Below are 24,877 nucleotides of genomic sequence, written 5' to 3' on the forward strand. Positions count from 1 at the left end.
TTTATTGAGCATTAAAAATTATTAATTAAGCATTAAAATATAAATTTAATAAAAATAATAAAATTATTAAGCATTAGAAATTTGCAAGTCGTGAATCATTAAAACATTTTAATGGTTCTTTAACTCTATAATGATAGCTGTTATGTGTAGTAAGTTGTAAGAAAAATGGTACTCAGGACTTTATTTGTGAAAACCAGAACAGTATAGTAAAAAGCAAATTAATTTTGGAATTTCCTTAGGTTATACCAAGAAAAGCCAAGTGTAAGAATTTCTTATTCTGTGATTTAGTTTTATATATAAAACATAATTATTTTGGAAAGTTGAATCATGCGCTTTAGTAATTGCAAGTTGATTTTGTAAAGCTGAAAAATACGTAACAATATGAAGAGTTATTTTTCTTTCGTAAGTTACTGTTTTTTAAAAAATACTTTTTGGGTACTTCTTTCTCTGTTAGTTTGGCACAAGGCTTAATAACTTGAAAATGGTGAGTTTGAGGTAACAGTTGTTTTGATTCTTTTTCTTTTAAGCTGTTTGAACTGCTGGGACCTGATGGACTTGAACTTATTGAGAAACTCCTTCAGAACAGAATTACAATTGTGGATAGATTTCTTAATTCTTCAAATGATCATAAGTTGCAGGCTCTTCAAGGTAAGAAAGTATTCAGTGGTAATTCTAATTTAATGGAAACATTCATTGGTTAGCAAATCTTTTAAAAATAATTATGCTTTTAATATTATTTGGTCTATTATGTAATTTAGTGATACTGCTTTTTAAGGTAGATTTTAAATCTGGCAGATTATGCAGCAAATATTAATGGCTTAAACAGGTCATATTACAGTAGAGATTCTCTTTATGTTTAGGTATGGCATTTTTTCTTGCTGAAGATTTGAGTAGACAATTTTTTTTTAAAGCAAATACGTACAGTATTTACTATGAGCTAAGTAGTGTTTTAATTTCTTCCCAACTTTTTTACCTTGAAAACTTTCAAACCTGTAGTAAATGTGTAAAATTAATTCAGTGAATACTTGTATACCCTTCATCTGGATTTGCTAGTCATTAACATTTTGCTTTCTTTCTCTCTCTTACTCTTTCTTTCAATATTATTCTCTTTATGTATGCACTCACACACATATACATAAAGAAATACCTACTGTTAAAGTTTTTGCTGAACGGTAGCCTGACTGAGGCTTAGATGAATTAGAAAACTGATTTTCCCATCTTGATGCTTCACCTAATTCTTTCCTTGTTCTGTGTTGCATCTTGGAGTTTGATAAGATAACTTGCACTGTGCTCCGTCAGGGTATGGACCAAATCTCAGTCTTCATTGTCTTCCTAGCTTAGTTAGCAACAGTGCCTGGAACTAGTAGGTCTTCAATACAATAAATGTGTATTGGTTTGGACTGCTTCAAGCAACACTTCGAGCAGTTCCTTTAGTGCTGCAGTGAGCCAAGATATGCCACTTGGAAAGATTTAATTAAACATAGAAGGTAATCTGTTGGAAGAAAAAATTTCCTTAATATTGAGTTGACCAAACCACATGTTTAAATTGAAACTTGTGAATATTGAGCTTTCATTGACCTGATTCTTAGTGGTTCTGGCCATCTTTCCATTTTTTAAAAACTCTATTTCCATGAAAAGGTGGATCATGCTCTTTATTTGCCTTGGTCATCTTATAAATATATCCTGAGCTAATGTTAATATGTTTTATTATTATGTTAACAGTAAGTGCTAATTAGTATTTATAATTATTTATTGAAATTGTGTAAACAAATATATTTCAGAATTATAAAACTTAATTTTTAAGTTCCTGATGTTGTATCTAAGAATTTATAACACTATGTAATCTGTATAAAGAAAATATCTGGTGACTTTTCTTAAGCCACTGTGTTAATATTGCTTAGATTTTATATTTTTAAAAACCTCTCCTTAAACCATACAATTGAATGTGGCAGTTTTTAAAAAAAGGAATTAAAGCATTGTGCAATCTTATATTTTGGCAAAGGGAAAAATGGTTTTCATAAAGGTTCAATTTATAAAATATGGTATTTCTTAAATTTGCTTTGTAGACAATTGCAAAAAAATTTTAGGAGAAAATGCTAAACCTAATTATGGTTGTCAAGTTACTATTCAGTCTGAACAAGAAAAACAATTAATGAAACAGTATCGCCGTGAAGAAAAAAGAATTGCCAGACGAGAAAGAAAGGCTGGAGAAGATGGAGAAGCTGCGGAAGGACTTTTGTGCTTTGATCCTAAGGAATTGCGGATACAAAGGTAATAAAAACCAGGAGCTGAAAAATACTTCTGTTGTAATTGCTACCATTATGTATCATCATTTTTTAGTTTAAACAGTTTAGATGATTCTTACTTCTAGTGTTGTTTTCTTATAAGAACAGAATTTTGATACATGAAAACCTAATTTTCTGGGATAAGAAAGCAGTGATCTTAATTAGAATATTCTTGGTTGCATCTATGTAGGTGAGAGGTTTGGATTACAGAGGTAAGCTATTTTTAGGTGCTGTGCACACATCACTAGTAAAATTTGTGAAGCCTACACAGATTTATCTTGAGACTTTTGGGGTTGTTTTTTTTTTTTCCTAGCTTAATAAAAATACTTTTCCTCATGTTATTTAGAATTAGGAAGGAGGAAAAAGAAATGAAGGCATTATGGTACTTGTTCTTTTAAATATTGAATCCTATTTTTAAGAAATTTATACCTTGTTATACATCCGTGGATTATGGTAAACAGAATTATAAATAAGGAACATTAAATTAAACTTATCAGATGATATTATCTAAAAATAGTACCTAAAAAATCTGTTAACTCCTATGTAGTTACGTGGAAAATTTCAGGATTGCTTATATCTTTCTTTGTGTAATTTAGTTTCTTCTACTTTATAATGGAAGGCTACCTGAAATAGTTATCATTGTAACTATTTTAATATATGCAAGATAAAAATTTCAGATTTACCCTGTTATTTTTGTATTTACAGAGAGCAGGCACTTCTGAATGCTAGAAATGTTCCAATTTTGAGCAGACAAAGAGACACGGATGTTGAAAAAATACGTTATCCCCATGTTTATGATTCCCAGGCTGAAGCCATGAGAACATCAGCATTCATTGCTGGTGCAAAGGTATGTTATTGGTATATGACCACTTTGAGATAATATGTCTATTCTGAGGAAATAACACATAGATTTTTCCCTATTTCTTTTGTGACTCTTGTACTTGTTGATATACTATGCTAACTTTTAAAATAGTGGGGAAAATGAGATAATACAGTGTATGTAAAGTTCTTGACACATAGTAGGTATTCAAAACATATTTGTTCTTTTCCCTTCAGTTATTTATGGAACTTGTATTTTTGAGTTTTAGTGATTGCATTACTTTTTGGTCTTTACACTATACATTGCACATTTTTCCTAGCCACACAAGTACATCTGTCTTCAAGAGACCATCTAATAAATAAATACTTAAAATTCATCAGCATTATAGGTGTTTTATATGAGAGATCTGATATATGAATAATTTGTGTATATGTGGGGTTTTTTTGTTTTTGTTTTGTTTAGACTTGTTTTTCTTTAAATTAGCTGTATTTATTTACCAGTGCTACGTCTAAAGCCAGTAGTGTTCTCTCTTTCTCTCTCTCTCTCTGTCTCTCTCTAATTAAAGAATCTTTACCAGAACTATTCTTTAATTGATTTTTATTTTTTACATTTATAGATGATTTTACCAGAAGGAATCCAAAGAGAGAATAACAAGATGTATGAAGAAGTAAAGATTCCCTATAGTGAACCAATGCCAGTTGGCTTTGAGGAAAAACCAGTTTATATCCAAGACTTAGATGAGGTGAGATGATCCTTTTATATATTTATTTATTTTAAAGATTTATTTATTTTTAGGGAGAGAAAGCAAAAGAGAGCATGCACATGAGTGGGGGTGGGTAGAGGGAAAGAACTAAAAGCAGACACCCTGCTGAGTGTGGAGCCTGAGATGGGGCTCAATTTCAGGACCCTGAGATCATGACCTTAGCCAAAATCAAAAGTTGTACACTTAACCGATTGAGCCATCCAGGTGCCCCAAGATGATCATTTTAAAAAGTTGATATTTTTGATGCTTGGTATGTTTTATGAATAGATTTGTAATAAAAAAATTATACACACACACACACACACACACATACACACATATTTTTTTAAAGATTTTATTTATTTAATTGAAAGAGTGAGAAAGTAAGAGTGAGAAAAGTGTAAGCAGGCAGAGAGGTAGGCAGAGGAAGAGGGAGAAGCAGGCTCCCCACTGAGCAGGGAGCCCCATGTGGGACTCTATCCCAGGACCCTGGCACGTGCATGACCTGAGTCGAAGGCTGATGCTTAACAGACTGAGCCACTCTGGTGCCCCTAGAAAAATTATTTTTAAAAGTCAGTAGTTGACTGACATACTAGAGAGGATATATGCGGTTGTTTACTAAAGAGGTACAGGAGGGGAGTTTAAATTTTGTGTTTTGTGTTGTTGTTTTTTTTTTAAAGAATTTATTTATTTATTTGAGTGAGAGAGAGAGGAGTGGGAGCAGGGGAGGAGCAGAGGGAGATGGACAAGCCGACTCCATACTAAGCATGGGGCTGGACTAGGGGCTTGATCCCACAACCCTGAGATCGTGACCTGAGCCAAAACCAAGAGTTGGACACTCAACGGACTAAGCCACCCAGGGGCCCCAGGGGAGTTTAAGTTTTAAAAACTTATTCCTTTAAAAAAAAAAAAAACAAACTTATTCCTTCACACATTAAACATATCTTTGTGTATATATTTCTATAATTTTGTGTTTGTTTTGGTTCTTTCAACTAATATTTGGTTTAACCTATGTAGGCTGGCTTAAACCGTTTAAAAGGATTCAGTTGTTGATGTATCAGATGGTCAACATATAAAACAACAGAATACGATTTGAAGAGGGGATCAAACTCTAAATTGTTTTATTTTTCTCAACTTTTAAATTTTGAATAATTTCAAACCTATGGAAAAGTTGCATGAATAGTATTATCCATATATCCTTTGTCTCCTCCGTGTACCATTTGTTAAAATTTTGCCATGTTTGCTTTATCTCAAAATAAAATATTCCTTAGTTACTTTTATATTTATTTAAATTGACTGTTCAGCTTGTGATTTATTATTTTCCTGAATTTTTGCAGTTTTAATAAATTCGTTTTAGGAAGGGATTATTTATAATTTTTTCTTTTTTTTTTTTTTAAGATTTTATTTATTTATTTGACAGACAGAGATCACAAGTAGGCAGAGAGGCAGGCAGAGAGAGAGGGGGAAAGCAGGCTCCCCGCCGAGCAGAGAGCCCAATGCGAGGCTCGATCCCAGGACCCCAGGATCATGACCTGAGCTGAGGCTTTAACCCACTGAGCCACCCAGGCGCCCCTATTTATAATTTTGACTAATGTTTAAATTGTGAGGATTTGAGGAAGTTTAATTTATAAAGCTGTGTAGAAAAATAATCTTTCCCTTCAATAATCTTACCAAGTAGTGCCAATCTAGAATATACTGAAGACTCTGTATACTCAACAGTACTGCGGTAAACTTGTACGGTCCCTTGAAAGAGTATACAGAAACATAAATTATATTGAATTTTGAACTCTAGTGGTTTTAGAGAACATCAGTATATTGAGGAGAGTGCTAGTCTGATTTGAGTATTTAAAGTTATTTGGATGACTCTAGTAATAGGGCATTTACAACTAACTAAATTGTAATGCCGACTAATGATTAACTTTGAAATCAGGTTTTTCTTGGGATCTGATTTATTGGATTCTTTGTAAATTGAAATAAAAACTGTTCAGATGATTGTTTAAAATGTATTTGGAAACATCTTTTTTTTTTTTTTTTTAAAGATTTTATTTATTTATTTCACAGACAGAGATCACAAGTAGGCAGAGAGGCAGGCAGAGAGAGAGAAGGAACCAGGCCCTCCGCGGAGCAGAGAGCTGACGCGGGGCTTGATCCCAGGACCCTGGGATCATGACCCGAGCCAAAGGCAGAGGCTTTAACCCACTGAGCCACCCAGGCACCCCTGGAAACATCTTAATTAGGGTATATATTTGTCAGAATTTACTTTTGCATATAATTTACTTAGTCAATTTCTTGAAATGTAATTGAGGTCAAATTGAAGTTCTTGGTGATATACATTTAAGGAAGTCAGAATTCATGATTTTGGAGTGTGTGGAGGTTGGGAAGAATTAGGAAAAGAATTGCTATATTGAAACGGACTTCTTAAGTCTATAATCAGAGCAAATATGGAGGATGTAAGGAAGGCACATCATCTTATCCCTTTTTATAAGAGGACAGTTACCCCCCTCATAGATTTTCTTTTTATCAATTTCTAAATACTCACCTATACCAAATGCATCCATATATACCTAAAATATGATCTTTATTTGAAGAAATATGGCAAAGATGTAAGATAGCTGTAGCATATTTATGTAGACAGAGTGATAATGCAGAGTATTTCATAAAGACAGTGTTGATAATGAGTAAGAACCTCTGGTCAGTATCTCATCAGCCTTAGACTTAACACAGTTTCAATCAAATGTACATCATTTAATGGTTGTCAGACAGTTTCAGTCAAATCAGTTGATTATGGAGACTCAAAATATATAATCCAGCACTTTATTTTGGCACTTGTCGGCCACCTAGGTTGTTTATTTTCTGTTGTACTACAGGATCTAATCATCTGGATATTAAACTCACAGAAAAGTCGAAGAAATACATAAGCATGTACTAAATTGAAAAAAAAAAAATTCTTGTAGGGTACATATTACTTAACGTTAGCCTTTTCTTCATGATCCCAGGGTCAAGTCTGCGTCTCCCTCTCCGTCTGCCCCTCCCCTCTGCTCATTGTTTCTCTCTCCCTCTCTGTGTGTCTCTCTCTCAAATAATCAATAAATAAATCTTTAAAAAAATTAGGTTAACCTTTCTGTCATCAAAATGAAGTTCCTTTATATATATATATATATATATATACACACACATATATATATATATATAATATATCGTAGGTAATCATTTAGAAATATCAATAATGGATATATATCACACATATTATTTTTTTGTATTTATATAAATATCTACATACATCTTTCCATGTCAACAAACATATCTGTCAACAAACATATCTGTAGCATCATTTCTAACCATTTCTAACCACCATACTGTATTCCATTTTATACTTCTATTACTTTTAACCAATTTCTTATTATTTTAGTTTTGTTTTCTATAATAAGTTTATATATTAGACTAAATATATAAAATATATATTAGACTAAAGTTGTAATTTTATATTAGTCAGTTTCATCCTGTGCATCAGAATTACCTGTAGATCTTTTTCAAAATCCAAGTGCTTTCTCCCCTATTAAATTATAATGTCTTGGGATGGGCCCAGATACTTATATTTTAAAGACGATTTTTGGAGCACTCTAAGTGATTCTGAAATACAGCAAGGGCTAAAAATCTATGAGAGTAAATAATTTTATACATAATTCTTTTTAAACTTTAGCAGTCATTTTAAGCATTATCATCATTAAGAATTATTTTGTTTAGTGTGTTAAATATTAATATTTTTCATATGAAAACATTATTAACACTCATAATGAATGGATCAGGCTTCTTATTTTTCTTTCATATTTATTTCTAAATAAATAACTTTGTTCATATTAACTTAGATTATGGGAGTAAGAGTTTTCCTTAAATGGGTTAATGCCATCTACAACCTTAATGTCTGTTTGCCATGTAACCTAATATTTTTATGAGTTCCATTGAGTAGGATATGGACATCAGTGGGAATCGTGATATGGATCATCACAGTTTAACTTTTCATCTGTTGAAGGTATCAATGTTGCTTATAGTTTTTTGCTCTTACAAATTGTATAATTCTTCTTAGGCTGCCATAACCACAGACTTGGTGGTTAAACAACAGACATTTATTTTTTCACAGTTCTGGTGGCTAGAAATCCCAGATCAAGGTGCTGACAGATTTACTTTCTGGTGAGGACTCTCTAACTGGTTTACACACCGGCACTTTCTTACTGTGCCCCTTGCCCTCCCATGGCCTCATATGGGCTCTGTGTGGTATCTCTTCCTCTTCTTATAAGAGCAGGAGCTCTATTGGATTACGACCTCACTCAGATGACCTTATTCAACCTTGTTACTTTTCTAAAATCTCTGTTTCCAAATACTGTCACATTGGGAGTTAGGTCTTTAATTTATGAACTTTGGGGGAACTTAATTCCATCCGTAATATGGATAAAGCTGCACTAGACGTTGGTCTACAGGGTTTTGTGTGAATGTAAGTTTTCATTTCTTTGGAGTAAATGCCTGAGCATGCAATTATTGGGTCATATTGTAGCTGCATGTTTAGTTTTTTAAAAAACTGCCACACTGTTTTCTAGAGTAACATTTTATATTCCCACCAGCAATCCAGTATGACTCAATTTCTCCATATACTTGCCAACATTTGATTATCACTATTTTTTTCTTTTTATTTAGCCATTTTAATTTATATTTTTATATTTTATTTATATTTTTATTTTAACCTTTCTAACTGAATGTAGAGCTTTCCCATTGTGTTATTAATTTGCACTTCCATAAGCAATAATAATATTGGAGAATAATGCATTCAAATGCAATGTGTCATTATAAGTACATAATTAAACCATTTGATGTCCTGTCACTTTAGATAATGATCCTACCAGATGTCATTAACATGAATAGTAATTTAAACCTCGGGAAAAAATATAGGTGTTAACAGAATGTTTGTTTAGTGGATGGATGCTTTTGTTGGCTTAGATCTATTTTATACAACATAGGATCTTTATGGATCACAAAAAGTACTCCAGAAGATGGTATCTTTTCTCTTTTCACTGAGTGCATAGTTGCATGCCATTCCTAACAATCCTATGGAACCATAGATAAAATCCTCTTCTGACTGAATGTCACCTCAGATAATTTTGTCCTGGTTGCAATGCAGAGTTGAGGGTTGACAATAGAGCTCCTGGAGTAGTTTAGGACAGAAATGCTAAGCACCTAAATTAAGAAAGTGGCAGCCTATGTGAAAAATGGGATAAGAAAGAATAATTTAGGTACAAGTGTATATAAGTTCTGATAACTGATTTAATGGGAGGGGATGAAGCAGAGAGAAGACTCTAGAATGGCATCTCAGTTTTTGTTTGAATCTAGAATGATGTCTAGGTCATCTTGAGTGAACGATAGTGTCATTTACCAAGGTGAGGAATAGAAAAAAGGAAAGGTTTATACCTGTTCAGTCTAGGAGGCAGAAAACCACTTCGGTTAAGAACAGAGCCTCAGATTCCAGGCTGGCCTACTTTGACTTAGATCCTCCACTTTCTAGCTGTGAGACTTGGGGCAGGTTACTGTCCTCTATGGGATCCAGTGTTTCATTTGTAAAGTTGGAATAATAGTACCTTCCTCATAGTTTAATTGTGAGGATTAAACTTATTAATATATATTAAAAAAACTTTGAATACTATTAAGGACTTAATACATTTTAGCTAAAATGTTAGCTTAAAATGAAAAATGTAATGATGAAAACACTGTGATGTCAAGAGTGTAGATAAAACAAAAAGACTTATTGTTACTTTGGAAATTAGTTAAATAAATTACTCCTGTGTTCATTCATGCTGTTTGGCTATTCTTTCATTCCAAACACATGTGGGAGTAGTATCAGATACTATCCTACAAGATCAGGAAGAACTAAACTTATAGTCACTCTATTAAGACATCTAGAGTACTTTCTAATTATTTGATAGAAACTAAAAAAAAAGTCATTATAATTACTGATATCTGTGGTTATTCAAGAGAGACATTTAGAAAAAAGTGAGATAGGATAAATATAAAAAGTACTACTTTTCCTGTTTTACTTTGTTTTCTAAACCTGATGTGGGGATCCTAAAGCCAAAGAGCTTATTGAGACAGTTGGATTTGATCAAAATTATAAAGACAAGAAAAATAAAGAAGCATCCAGAAAAACACTTCACAATGTGGTTCTTTTTCATGAGACCAATTTGAAATGGGTGAAATATTGCTAAAACCCGGACACGCCCCCAAATAAAAAGCCTTTTCTGAAGTGTCCCACAAGGCTGTTTATTACACTGTCAGGCATATCATCAGTTTCATCAGAACCATAGCCTTGAAAAACTCAATGCCTTTTTAAGAGGTGGTAACAGGAAATACTAACAAAATATAAAGTTGAAAGTTGCAAAGTGAGTTTACAATATTGTTTACACTGATGGGGATCTTAGTAAAGATTACACAAATTTCATGGAGAATGAAAAGGTGTAGCACAAATTAAATTTCTAACCATTTTACCAAATTCTGTTTCCCTTGATAAATGCCTTGCTTCACCTGGAGATTGGAGCTATGAGAATCTTGATTCTGATAGACTTGTTTGCTATATTTGCTGCCAATACCATCAAACAAATGAACAGACATGTAGGTGTAGACTACTTCTACATCCTTATAATCCCTACAATTCATTGTTATTCTTTTTGCTTTAACAGTCTTTTTAAAACATTATGATATCTAGGGGTGCCTGGATGGTGCAATCGGTTAAGCATGAAATGGTTTCAGCCCAGGTCGTGATCTGAGGGTGTGAGATGAAGCCCGATGTTGGGCTCTGTGCTCAGCACAGAGGCAGCTTGACAGTCTCTGCCCCTCTCCCTCTGCCCCTCCTGCTCATGTGCACTCTTTCTCTCTATCTCAAATAAGTAAATCTTTGAAAAAAAACTTAAGACATCTAATAATAATGAACAAAATTTTTATACTTGTGTACCTATCAGGTTACCCTTTTATGCCTTGTGTAGATCCAGATTTCCATTTGGTATTTGTTTCTTACAGTGCAGGTTTGTTGATGAATTCTTCCAGCTTGGTATGTCTGGAAAAAGCCTTCATTTTGTCTTTGTTCTTGACAGATATTTCATTTGATATGGAATTCCAGGCTGACGGTTTTGTTTGTTTGTTTGTTTTGCCAGTCCCTATAGATGTAGCTGTATTTTATTGCTTTCATTGTTTCTAATAATAATGAGCATGCTTTTATTATGCTTTTATTCTTAATCTTCCTTTCTGGGTAATATGCTTTTCTGGTTGATTTTTAAGATTTCTCCTTGTCATTGGTTTTAGGCAATTTGATTATGATGTGACTTTATATTAGCTTTCTGTTATTGTACAAGAAATTACCAAATATTTAGTTACTTAGAACATCCATTTATTATCTCCAAATTCTGGAAGTCTGATTTGGGTGGGCTTAACTGGGATCCTCTGTTCACTGCTTCATAACAGCAAAACTGTTGTTTTGGCCACGCTGATCTCTTATCTGGAAGTTCTGGGGAAGGATTCCCTTAACAAGCACGTTCAGGTTGTTGGCCAAATCCATGTCCTTAGAGTTGTGGAGCTGAGGTTCCTGATTCTTTGCTGTCTATTGTTCTTAGCTCCTCAACAGTATCCACATTCTTTGGCATATGGCCCACCCCATCTTCATAGCCAACAAGACAGTGTCAAATTTCCTTTGTGCTCTAAATCTCTCACCTCTTCTGATGGTGAAAAAACTGACTTTAAAAGATTCGTGGGATTAGGTCAGAGTCACCCAGATAATCTTCCTTTCTAAAGGTCAGCTGTTGCATGTAGCATAACGGAATCGCAGAAGTAACATCCGTCATATTCATAGTTCTGAGGTTTATGCAGGGAGTAAGTACACTGTGGAGTGTGGCAGGGATTGAAGAGGAAGTCGTGAGAGTCAGCTTAGAAATCTGCCTACCACTGCCTTGTTGCAGTTTTCTTCAGGGATTTTGTGCATGCTATTGGTTAAGTATCTTGGATCTGTGGGTTTCTGGTTTTCATCAAATGTGGGAAATTTCCAGCCATTATTTTTTCAAAAGTTTTCTACCCCTTCTTCCCTTTCAGGAAGTCTTATCAAAGATATATGAGGGTTCCTGAAGTTGTCACACAGCTTACTGATGTTCTATTAACTTTTATTTTGTTTTTTGATATTTTTCTCTCCTCATGCTTCATTTTGGGTGGTTTCTGTTGCCTTGTCTTAAAATTCACTGATCTTTTTTCTTTGGTGTCTAAGATACCATTCATACCATTCAGTGTATTTTTCATCTAGCACTGAAGTTTTGTCTCTTAAAGTGTAATTTTTTTTAAATTTGATATTTTCTATGCCTCCATTTGCATAGTCATTTCTGTAGGTTGGGGTCAGCAAACTTTTTCTGTAAAGGGGCAGATAGTAATTATGTTAGGCTTAGTGGACCACATAAGGTCTCTGTTCAACAGTCATTATTCTTTTCTTGTTTATTAAATTACTCATTCAAAATGTAATGACCATTTGTAGTTTATAGGCCATAAAAACCAAACCAAACCAAACCAAACAAAAAAAAAAAGAAAGAAAGAAAGAAAGAAAACCAGGGGCACCTGGGTGGCTCAGTGGGTTAAAGCTTCTGCCTTCGGCTCAGGTCCTGATCCCAGATTCCTGGGATGGAGCCCCGCATTGGGCTGTCTGCTCAGCGGGGAGCCTGCTTCCTCCTCCTCTCTCTCTCTGCCTGCCTCTCTGCCTACTTGTGATCTATGTCTGTCAAATAAATAAATAATTAAAAAAAAAAAAAAAAAAACTTCAGAAAAGAAAGAAAACCAAACCAAAAAAAAACAAAAAAACAACAACAAAAAAAGTACCCAAGATATCTGGCTAGATTTGGCCCATAAGCCATAAGTTGCTGACGTTTGCTCTAGTTAATTTGAAGGATCCGTCATTTGTGTTATTTCTTGATTTGTTTTAGGTGCTAAGATCAGTTTATATTCTTATTATAATTTTTTTCCTGCTTTTTAGCATGCACAGTCATTTTTTGTGAAAACCAGACATTGCGATTTTATCTTGTTGGGTGCCAGATATTTTTGTGTTCTTATAAACATCCTTGAGTTTTTACCTGGAATATAGTTAAGTTTGAGTCAATTTGACCTTTTCAGGTCTTGCTTCTAAAATTTCTTAGGTGGGTCAATGCAGCATTTAAAGGCTAGTTTTGCCTCACTATTGAGACACAGCCCTTCTGAGTAGAGTACTCTACATAATTACCAGTAAAATAAGAGGTTTTCCACTATGGTTGATAAAAAAACAGAGCTGTTCCAAACCCTATAGAGTGAGGTTTGAGTTTACTTCCTCTAATACGTTTAAATGGTTCTTCCCCCTACCTTGGGCGCTTTTCTCATATGCTTGTGCTAGTCAGCTGTCACCAGAGACTTAAAGGAAGCTCTTTGGAGGTCTCTGGAGCTATCAACTCTCTCCTGATTATTATTTATTTTTGACAACAAAAATATCTCCCCCAAATGGAGAAACTCTGCTCTAAAGGGAATGAAGTAGAACCTGAAGCTGATGCATTTGAGAATTATTATTCCATCAAAACTGACAAAATCCCCATGTTTTAACAGAATCTTCAGTGTTTATTTATGGATTTTATTTTTCTTTTTGAACCAAAAACAGGACATAACTCTGAAAATTGGGAGTTTTAGCAAGTTAAAAGAAGGTGTGTTTTCCCCCTTTTTTCTGAGGGAGGCCAATGGTTTATTGCATTCCCAAAGAAGTTGTTATTAAAGAAAGGAAATAATCCTATTTTCAGAATTACAAATTATCCGAAAAGTGAGATTTGTACTCTGAAGTAAGGTCTTAAGTAAAATGAGAAAAGAAAAAGAAGATTCCACCCCATCTTTTCCCATTCTTTACCTACCTTTTCACTGGGCAGCCCTCCTGCCTCATCCTTCCTAAAAAAATATTTGGCAATATCTGAAGGCACTTTTGGTTGTCACACTAGGAGGGTGCTTCTGTCATCTAGCAAATAGAAGCCAGGTTGCTGCTAAACATTCCACAGTGCACATGACAGCCTCTCAGAACAAAGAATTACCAAAATATCAATAATGCCAAGATTGAGAAACCACAATAGCACAGAGCCATCTAGGAATTTTATACCCTCCAGAGTTAGATACCTGCAAACTTGGTCCTTTTTTTTTTTTCTCTTCTAAGTATTGAATACAAATACTACAAAATAAGGTGGTTAAAACTTTTAATCTCTAATCACTCCCTTCCCAAGCTTCTTTGATATTGTTGTCATGTATTTTAGTCTATATTGTTTTAATTTTTCTCAGATATTATTATTACTGTTAATATTGTTTACGGTCAGTAATTGTTTGCTTTTACCTATATAGTTTGCTCACTGTTTTTTAATTCCATCAGTCCATTTATGTTCTGTGACTTTTCCTTGCCTGAATTTTCTTTAGTGAGAATCTGATATTGGCAAAAATCTCTTAATTTCTGTTAATCTAAAATGCCTTTAATTTACCTTGTTCTTGAAAGATATTTTTGCTGGTAATAGAATTCTGAGTTCATGCTTATTTTCTCTTATCGCACTAAAGATACTACTCTATTGCATCCTATCTTAAAACATTAAAGATGTTCTTATAACATCATCTGCTTTTCATTTTTAATTGAGTTCTTTTGTTCGTTTGTTTGTTTTTGAGGTAAGCTTTCTCTCTGGCTGCTTGTAAGAGCTTCCTTTGCCCTTGGGATTTCCAGTTTTATCACGTATCCAAAATAAATCTTTTTTGGTAACTTCTTGTTCATTTTCTTATTTTATTATTTGTTTAATGTCAGCAGCCAGAAGAAGTAAGGAAGGAAGAACAATTTTATATTTTTCATGTACCTATAACTTGAGATTGTTAAAAATGAAAAAAGAAATAGGTGTGTTTCCCCTGTCTTCCTTGAGCTTGCATCATAGCTGGGGACATTAAAAAAAAAAAAAAAAAGACCCCTGTGCTGAGCATGTACAATGTACTGTAGAATACACTAAGTACAAAATCAGTAGTGCAGATTTAATCAATCGTATAGAAGGCAGAGGGATTAGAGCAGGCTGTGCTGCTAATGACAATTTCTTGGAGAGCATGAGGCTTGAGTTGTTTCTTGACTGCTATGTTCAGGGGAAATTGATCTTTATCTGAACAGTGACAATGAATTTAACAATGTTTTTTGTAATAGAGCTAGGTGTAGAATATACAGAGAAAGGAACATTTTTTAATTTTTGTGATGAAAACTTTGTGTGGACCTGGAATAAAATAGTAGAGATTATGTTATGTCCATACTACTATTTCTACAGAAACTTTAAAATGGTGTTTCTATTTTAAAAACTTGATGGCTGACAGATCAGTATTTTATGATTAGAGTATTATGTGAAGTATTATTATGGAAAACTGTAAGGAAAACCCTAAAAATTTCTCAGCTTACTCTCAAAAGTAATTAGGGATTTTGAAGTATTTCTGTCTGTGTGAAAAGGTTGCTTTTGATGGACTGTGTAATGTTTTGGATGTCAGTAGGGGTTCAATGTGTAAAAATGTGATGTATTAGGTTTCTTAGAAAGTTGTAAATAAGATATTTTTATTTACTTGTGACTCCCAGCAGTTATTTAAATTGTGATTAAAATGTAATGTTTACTTGTTGTGAAAGTGCTCTGTAGTTCAAATATATGAAATACCTAGGTCTCATTTGAAGGGAAATTCTATCTATAGTTTTCCTTATAAAGAAGAATTAATTTTGTCTGTATACTGTCAACTTCTTTGAGATTATAGTATCATAAATTCTACTGGGAACACTTGAAAATTGCTAACTAGGAAAAGGACATCAGCTGCTTGAAAAAAAAACCTGCTAAACTAAAGAGAGTTATAACTAACACCTGCTCCTCTAGCTAGGAATAATCTAACAAAAGGACTTTCTTTACAACATACACTTTATTTTATGACAAGAAATTAGAAGAGAGATTAAAAGCCTGAAACATATTGTGCTGTCCCAGAATGATAACTTTAGAACTCAAATGAACTCAGAAATCTGAAAAGTAGATGAATTTAACTTGTAATCTGAGAATTTCAGATTGCTTTAGAAATAGACTCAGTCCATATCTTCTAATATATCTATGTATTGTGGTTACACAGACCTATTATAATAAACAAATATTTGATATGATTGTATTGCTGTGTATAGATTTTCATTATTTTTCTCTGGAAATATGCATGGATTGGTTATCATTCATCAATAATCATTTCTTGAGCTCCTGGTGGATGCAAGGCATTGTACTAGGAGGTATGATGGGTGCAAAACAGTTTAGAATTATGGTCCTGCCTTTAAATGAAATTTATCCAGTTAAGCAAGTAAAACTGAGGTTAAATTCCACCCTTGGCACATTTTGTGTTGTAGATCAGAGTACATAGCACCTCTGAATTTCAGTTATCTCATCAGACTATTTATTTTGAAGATTATATGACTCAACACACAGAAAATGTATAGCTGTGTCTGTGATACATTTTAGGTGATTAGTAAATTCCCAGACTGAGTAATAATTATATAAACTGTTCTCACATGATAGCTGAGTTTTGCTGTTTAATTGGAAAGGGTACACATTGAGTTTATTAAGAGATATTGGTAGGTGAAACTATTTTGGTATAAATAACTTCAGAATTCCTCAAAGATGAATATTGAAGTAGTGTAGAAGACAGTTTTAAATTAATAAAGATAGAGTAAAGTGACTTACGTTTCCTTAGTTAATACTCTGCATTTTATTAGGTACCTTATATTGCATTTTCTAACTTAATTCCCCATTGTAAGCTCTGTAAGCAACTTTAGAGAGGACAAGTTTAAATTTCATCCAATGGTGCAAATATCATGACTAAACATAGGCTACCTTGCTTTTTACACTTTTCTTTTTAAAAAAGATTTATTTATTTTACAGAGAGAGAGTGTGTGTGTGCCATTGTATAGGGAGGGGCAGAGGAAGAGTGGAAGGGGAGGCCGATTCCCTGCTGAGCGGGGAGCCAGATGCAGGGCTCCATCTCAGGACCCTGAGATCATGACCTGAGCGGAAATCAAGAGTCAGACACTTAGCAAGCTGAGCCACCCAGGTGCCCTCTTTTTACATTCTTAATAAGCTGTTACATCGTTGATCAGTTTCAGAGTTATATGAAAATAATAATTATATAAGTTGAGATAATTTAAATATATCAAGGGAAATCATTGTATAAAGGAATCTCAATGTATTCTTAAGTAATCTACCTAATAATCATGTTTTATTACGTAACTGTTATGATTTCTTCCTTTTAATGTTTTGCTTATCCTCTCAAATCTCTGCATACTACTCAAGAGGTTCAAGCAAAACATTTTCCTTTTAGAGACCCCCTTACTAAATGTATGCCTTCAACTTGATACATGTTTCAAACAAAAGTTTTTCTGAGTGAAAAGTACTTTCTTTTTTCCATAATAGGTTGTGTTAAATTATTAAAGAACAGATGACTAAGAAGACCTAGTCACTGTGTTGGGAGGTTAGGTAGGGAAAGTTAGGTTAACATTTTTTAATCTTGCTTGTGCTTGATAATCCTTGGGGTGCTATTAAGAAATGTATGAATTACCATTCCCACCCTAGACAATTGAATGAAAACCTCAAGGGTTCAATTCTGGAAACGTCATTTTTAAAGGTATGCACACTCCCTACCAGGAGTATGAGGAGCCTCTTCTCCAAGCACTGGCCTCCTCGGCACACCTTCATCAGAGCTCCTCTCCAGCAGTCTTCAACCAGATCCTTTCCCTACTCTTTTGAGTGGTGTGTTTAATGTATCTGGAACCCTTCTATGTGAGTCTCAGATCTCATGTGAAGAAACAAGTAGTAAATTTCAGTTTAAGGAAGTAATTTATAAGCCCACCTTATTGCTTGTTTTCCCAATAAATAAATAATTCTCAGATCTTCCATTTTGTAGAAATGAATTAATGATATTACATTGTGTATTTAAAATGTTAGAAATTTTAAAAGGTACCAATTTAAATACGTATTTTAAAATTTCTGATCTTCAGGAAGTCAATACCATGTATGTTCTTAAGCATTGAAATACACACACACACTTGTGTATTAAACTGACCACTCCAAATAAGTCATTAACACTTTTGTTATATGATATATGCTTTTACTGTTGTTATTATTATTTATAGTAAATGAATTATTGACTTGAAATCAAACCAAGTTATTCCAGTATTGTGGCATTAAATGCAAGTGGAAGTAATCTCTTACCAGTCAGAACAATTCATCTGAGGATTCTATTAATGACAAAATTTTCTTGTTTAAGACAATCCAAGTTTAAAGTGACATTCTTGCTTTATTTAATTAGTTTTGGAAAGTTTAAAGTAATATATAGTGTAAGAAAATTTAGATTAATAAATCGCCCATAATTTGATACCTATAACATTTTGAGAGCTTAACTGTTTAAGTGCCAAAATATTTATCCTTCTTCAAGATTTCAAGTAAGCTAGTGGAAGTAACTTAAAGGTTAAACTCAGAGCTAAAACCAGTTATTACCATAAATATCAGCCAAGAATCTGAAAATGACATTTTCTTTGTAGGATTCAACAGAATTTGACAGAGACTGTTGTGCTTCTGTTTTATTACCCTGATTAGAAATGCAGCTGTTGGTTGGAAGGCAGTTCTCACAGTTTGGACCAGAATGAGTATAATACCAAATAAATAATGGTAACTTACATTTTTAAGCTATACTACTTATACTGATATCCTGGAGGGATATTTAGGTACACGTCGGTATGAGTTCATCTCCCTTGTGAAAATAATGTATTAACTAAATAGAAAATACCAGATTCTTAACCTTCAACTTCACTTCTGTTTTTTATGCCTCTGAAGTTTGTGTACTTAATTATGATACTGGTTTTGTGAAATCAGCCCTATCTTATTATGGTAATGAGTTCTAATGACAAGCAAACCAAATCTACCCAAATCAAACCCATAACTGAGTTCTCTTTTCTGTCCTCGTGTGCACTGGAAACGTGACTGTTGGCTCAGCATCTCGGTGTCACTTCAGAGACATATCTGACATGATAAATTATCAGATTTATGTGTGCTGAGAAGACACCCAAATATGCCATTTCAAGAGTTTATCAGTGGAGCTTATGGGCAGCCAGGGTTTTGGGAATTTTAAAATTCCCTCTTGAGAACTTTTTCTTTGGTTCTCCTTAGCATTCAAGCCTTCACTCAACTTAGGAACAAGGAAGCTAACTTCCCCTTCCAAGAAGAGGTGAGTGCACCTCTTTGACTCCCACTGTACCTTAAGTTCTCATTCAGTGTAGTATTACCATTGTTTGTTATTTTGTCCTTGTTATTTTTTTCTCTTCAAGGACATTAATAGCTTCTTATTTATCATTTTGTGATCATGTAGTAGAGTATATTTAGAAGACTCATCTATTTAGTTGGGTTTATTTTTTATTGTTTTTATTATGCTTCTTAGATGGAGTATTTTCAGTATGAATGAAATTTCAGGAATTGATACTAAGAGCGTATTAAGTATTTCCAGTTACTATTTTAGTGATATAAATGCATTCAGTTAAATAACATGGAAGGATTATGAATTATGCATTATAATTTCTGATGGCTTTTTGTCATATGTAATAACTTACCTGATTTTCACAAAATCTTATAATCTCACTTCCTTCAAAGATTTAATAGTAGATTACTCTCCTGAGCCTTTTGTTGTTAAGATTTAATTTCCTCTACCCAGATTGTCTGGTTCAAAATGAATTATTATGAAATATTAAGATGGACGACTCTTCAGTAAAGAGAAACTGGCCAGGGACTGTCATTCTTTTCTCTTTATAATTAGCAGAATTCAGTAATTCTTCAATGTGTTTTCAGGTAGATGTACAAGTTGGAAATTTGGTGTTTGGTAAAGATGTTGGACTCTTTTTATGAGATAATGAAAAAGAGTGACTCAGTTAATTTGTATTAACATAAAAACATTACATATTTCTATCTATAAAGAAACAAATTATGTTATTTTTAATGCATTAAGACAGTACAGAGCTGGAGATGCAATGTGGGGGGGGGGTTGGGGGTAGCTAGGAAAAGAAAAAATGAAAAGATGGGATTGGGAGGGAGACAAACCATAAAAAACTCAATCTCAAAAAACAGACTGACAATTGCTGGGGGGAGGGGGGACGGGAGAGGGTGGTGGGGAAATGGACATTGGGGAGGGTATGTGCTATGATGAGTGCTGTGAAATGTGTAAACCTAGTGATTCACAGACCTGTACCCCTGGGGATAAAAATACATTATATGTTTATTAAAATAAAATTAAAAAAAAATTAGAAGTGACAGTCACAAAAAAAAAAAGACAGTACAGAGCACATCTTCCTTTTTTTGTTTATTGTTAAGATAAATTGCTCTTAAATAAAAGAATTTTTATGGGGCTGAGTATAAAATCTGTTCACTACCAAAAAAAGCAGATTCTAAAATATAATATTAACATTTATAAAACAGAAAGTGAAAGTTCTTTTATAATCCCAACTCCTGTGGAGCAGTTTGATATATATCTTCCTGTAATTTTTTTATATATTAACAAATATTTAATTAAGTTAATGTTCCGTGGTATGCTTTTTTTTCTTTTCTTTTGGATACAGTTTCCTATAAGGACAAATATCTTCTTCATTCAGTTTGACTACTGTAGTTCATGAAGAATGTAACATGAGTTAATTATCCCAATCCATTATTTGTGGACATTCAACTTTTATCTATTTTTTCTTGTAAATGTCATATTAGCAAGTGTCTTTGTGCTTATTTCCTGGCATTTTTGTTCAGTTAGTTTAAGTTGGATAAATTTTTTGAAGTGGGATTTTTAGGTTAAATATATGCAAATTTATTAACATTAATCATTTATAAGTAATATATATAATGCATTTGAAGATATAAACATTACCAAGAATAATCAATTTTTTGAAAATTGTAAACACTTGGTTTAATAAAAGTTCTATTTGCCTTTATTCAGTTATTAGTATGGTCAGTATGTTCATTGAGTTTGCATTTTTATTTTTATAAAATTAGGTTACTTTGTTAAAAATTAGCATAAGAAATAAAAGTGTAAAGTAATGAAATCAGGAAGCCTTATAAGTTTTTAACTCGGATTTTTAAATTTGGATTTTGGTATTAGGTACATGAGTTCCAGTCTTTGCTCTGCCTTCTGCCTACTGGCCATTTATCCTTGGGCAGATTCTTCAAACCTGCTTTGCCCAGTGTCCCCATCTTTAAAATAAGGAGGGCACTTGTAGTGATGAGCACTGTATTTAAGTGATAAGTCACTAAATTCTACACCTGAAACTAATATTACACTGTATGTTAAAAAACTGAAAATCTACTAAAAACTTGAAGAAATTTAAAAAATAAACTAAAATAAGGTCTTTTTATAAAGACCTATGTCATGATGTTTCTTTGGGTATTAAATGAAGTAATCCCCTTAAAGTATTTAAAACAAAGCCTCTTATGTATTATGTGCTCAATAGAAATTCTAGCTATTACTATTATTAAATGGATTAATGAACAATTATCAACTTAAATAATAAAGAATATATTATCTTATGTATTTGTAACCCAAGATCATTGAAGATAACATTTTAGTATTTGTGTTATATCATGTTAGTTTACTGATCTTGACACAGATCATCTAGTTTGGGATTGGCATATTCAGTGAAATAGTATGTCAAGTCTTCTCTCTTTTTTTTTTTTTTAATTTATTTTTTAAAGTTAGGGTATGGAGGTGTGTCATAGTTTAGTTGGGGACCTACTAACAGGTTCCTTGTAGTCCACATTTACCCGGTGCACCATGAGTTGTTGAGGACAGAGAAAAAGTCCTCACAGCTTGAGACTTGGTAGTTAGTGTTCAATATATATTGCATGAATGGGAGATTACGGTTTAGATGATGGCAGGAATATAGTTTAAGTTTTGCATTTAATAACATATCTGATTCTGTGATGAAACCGTAGAGTCTTGGGTGAGGCCACAGTTCTAATGTATCAGGTATTGGAGGTAAGAAGAATCTACCATTCTTCTACTCCTAAACTTTTCAGAGATACCTTTGAGTAGCTAGGTGTATTCAGATCAAACATAGAATGTCAGGGAGGAGAGTGAGTGGAGGAACACATGATTTAAAATAATTTGAAAGGTCTTCAGAAGAGTAACTCAATCTATCTTTTTGTCTCTGGAGGGTAAAATCATAGGAATAATGAGAAGAACTTTTTAATATGAAATGTTTCTGAAATACTTAAGAACTCATTTAGGATTCTCTATTTAATTCGATACTTCTTCGTTTTTTTAAAGAAGTCACTTGTATCTCTTTTTGTGTCTCTTTTGCATAGGTATTATCATGTTTCAAAAACTAGAAACCTATAAATAGTGCAGTCTCCTATTCTATCTCTGTTCTTCATCTGCCCAGATCCCTACTTCCTTCTTTAATAACCAGTATGTTTAGAATTTATGTATTCATCTTGAATCTTTAAAAACAACTAAATATAGATTCTTATTCTCTTCCTCCCACCCCCACCAAATTTGGACAAAAAATAGCATATTAAATGCTGTTCTGCACCTTACTTTTTTCACATAACGAGATATTTCCAGAATAGGAAATGTTCTTGTTCTGCAGAGAGGTTTTCTTTTTTCTTCACAGAGCTTTTTTCTGGCCTCATAGAATTCCATTGTATTGATGTATCATAGTTTATTCACTTTAGTACTCTATTGATGACATTTGGTACCACAGGTAATTTTGTGATGAGTAATCTTACAAGTGCACCCTTTTCTATGTGTACAAGTATGCTTTTTTTTTAAAAAAAAGTGAAACTGCTAACCCCAAGATTATATACATTTGTGAGAGAAAGATTGCTGTGTTCCCAAATGAAATGTCATACTTTGAAAGAATGTGTTTGTGTTTGTTGGAAAGTATTTATCTATAACATTGGGTTTCGAACTATTATTTCTTTTTTCTTTTTTCTTTTTTTTAGTTTTTTTAATTTTATTTATTTATTTGACAGAGAGAGAGAGAGAGAGATTACAAGTAGGCAGAGAGGCAGGCAGAGAGAGAGGGGAAGCAGGCTCCCTTCTGAGCAAAGAGCCCAATGCGGGACTCGATCTCAGGACCCTGAGATCATGACCTGAGCTGAAGGCAGAGGCTTAACCCACTGAGCCACCCAAGTGCCCCTATTATTTCATGTTTTGATTCAGTCACCCAAACACAAAAATTTCATGTAACAGTATTTGCCCTTATATATGATATGCTGCACTATTTTTTTTCTTTTCTATTCGTTCAAAATGCTGATTACCATCCACTAAATTGATTTCATAACCCACTAGTGGAAGGTAACCTCTTGTGTGAAATACACTGACCTGGAGTTTAGTTGACCAACTTTGTTGTATGTGGTAGGAGTCCCTAGTTGCAGTCTCCTAAGAACTCCCTATAATTTTTTTACAGCTAAAATAAAGAAATAAACATAGTTTTTACTGATTTTTAGAGAGTCTCTCAGAAATGATATTTTGTTATCTTTGGACTCAGATGTTATGATATTTTAAAATAATAGCATATATAGCATATGTTGCTGTATCTACATAAAAGATATAAGTATGTAAAAATATAGGTATAGGAATTTATCTTGGATTGGGTATAAATCAGTCAAGCAATTTCTTGAGGATAAATTTATTTCTTGAGGATAAACTGTAAAGATAGAATGTTAAATACTCCTGACCATAATTTTTATGTTCTATGACATGCTAAGTATTTGATTATTTTTAGGGTTTCTAATGCTATCTTAGTGCCAAGAAGGTTTTAAAAATGTAAAAAGTATGTTTCAAAACACTGCCTTTTTTTCCCCCCAGAACAAATGTAACAGGGACTGATGTCCAAGGTAACATCTAGTTTCGCTGCAGTGAATGAATGTAGAAAAAAAACAGTTTGGCTAGGATATATGATATCTGATAGAAAACATGTATCACACTTAAATAATGTTAGCAGAATAATATATACCCAGCTCCTGTTCTGGAGTTAGTCATTGTGCTTAACATGGAGTGTCTTAAGTATTGCTTGATTTATGAAAATTCATCAGTGATGCACCTCACCGATAATTGGTTTAATTAGAATGACTCAGCTGAAGCAAGTACAGGAAAGAAAAATTTTTCTTTGTGCCAAGTACTATGATAGGTATTAGGAGGATGAAGATGAAAAACATAATTCCCAACCCTTAGTACACTCATTTTTTTTTAGAGATTTATTTATCTTTCAGAGAGAGAACACAAGCGGGAGGGGCCGAGGGAGAGAGAGAATCTCAAGCAGATGTCGTGCTGACCTTGGAGCCCAACGCGGGGCTTGGTCTCAAGATCCTGAGATCATGACCTGAGTTAGACACTTAACCTACTGTGCCACCCAAGCACCCTAGTAGTATCATATTCTAAAGGGAAATAACTTCTTATATTTATCATTAGCACTTAAGAGACTGTAAGTAATTTTTGTTTGATCAGGTGAAGTTTTGTCAACCTTTAATAAAGGTGAGTAGTAAGGCTTCAGTTGGGACCAGTTTAGTATATGGTGCATGCTTAGACCTAACTGTTGTACTGTTGTCGACTTTGGGTTGGAATATAGAAATAAGTATTATGTGTATGTATATATGTATATATTTATATATATATAAATATAAAAGAAATAAGTATTAGTGATTTAGTCATTGTTGGAAAAGAAGATTAATTCTAGTCTTTAAGGCATGGAACAAATGATTACTTATTTTTTTGTTTGTTTATTTCTTTGCTTACTGAGGATGACTTTATTAAGAATGAGAGGTCAGATAAAACTAATGTTCTTTCTGTTCCCGGAAGCATCCTCGATATAGTTCATCTGAGTTCCGTGACCCTCAGATTATGGCAGGGCCTTTGAGACCATCTTAAGGATTTTGTATGCTGTCCTAAGAGTCTTTCCCATGATTCATTCTG

The 24,877-nt window shown here is 33.3% G+C and overlaps 1 protein-coding gene across 1 annotated transcript in view; it reads left to right on the forward strand.

The window, feature by feature from the left end:
• The window catches only part of ASCC3 (activating signal cointegrator 1 complex subunit 3), a 341,793-nt gene that overhangs the window by 60,591 nt on the left and 256,325 nt on the right, over positions 1–24,877 (forward strand). The window contains exons 6-9 of the mRNA XM_080806019.1: positions 528–648; positions 2,067–2,271; positions 2,991–3,132; positions 3,722–3,847. Of these exons, the coding sequence (XP_080662145.1) occupies positions 528–648; positions 2,067–2,271; positions 2,991–3,132; positions 3,722–3,847 (594 nt within the window). The remainder of the gene's footprint in view (positions 1–527; positions 649–2,066; positions 2,272–2,990; positions 3,133–3,721; positions 3,848–24,877) is intronic.

Source organism: Martes martes, assembly GCF_963455335.1.
Source record: "Martes martes genome assembly, chromosome: 6".
NCBI lineage: Eukaryota > Metazoa > Chordata > Mammalia > Carnivora > Mustelidae > Martes > Martes martes.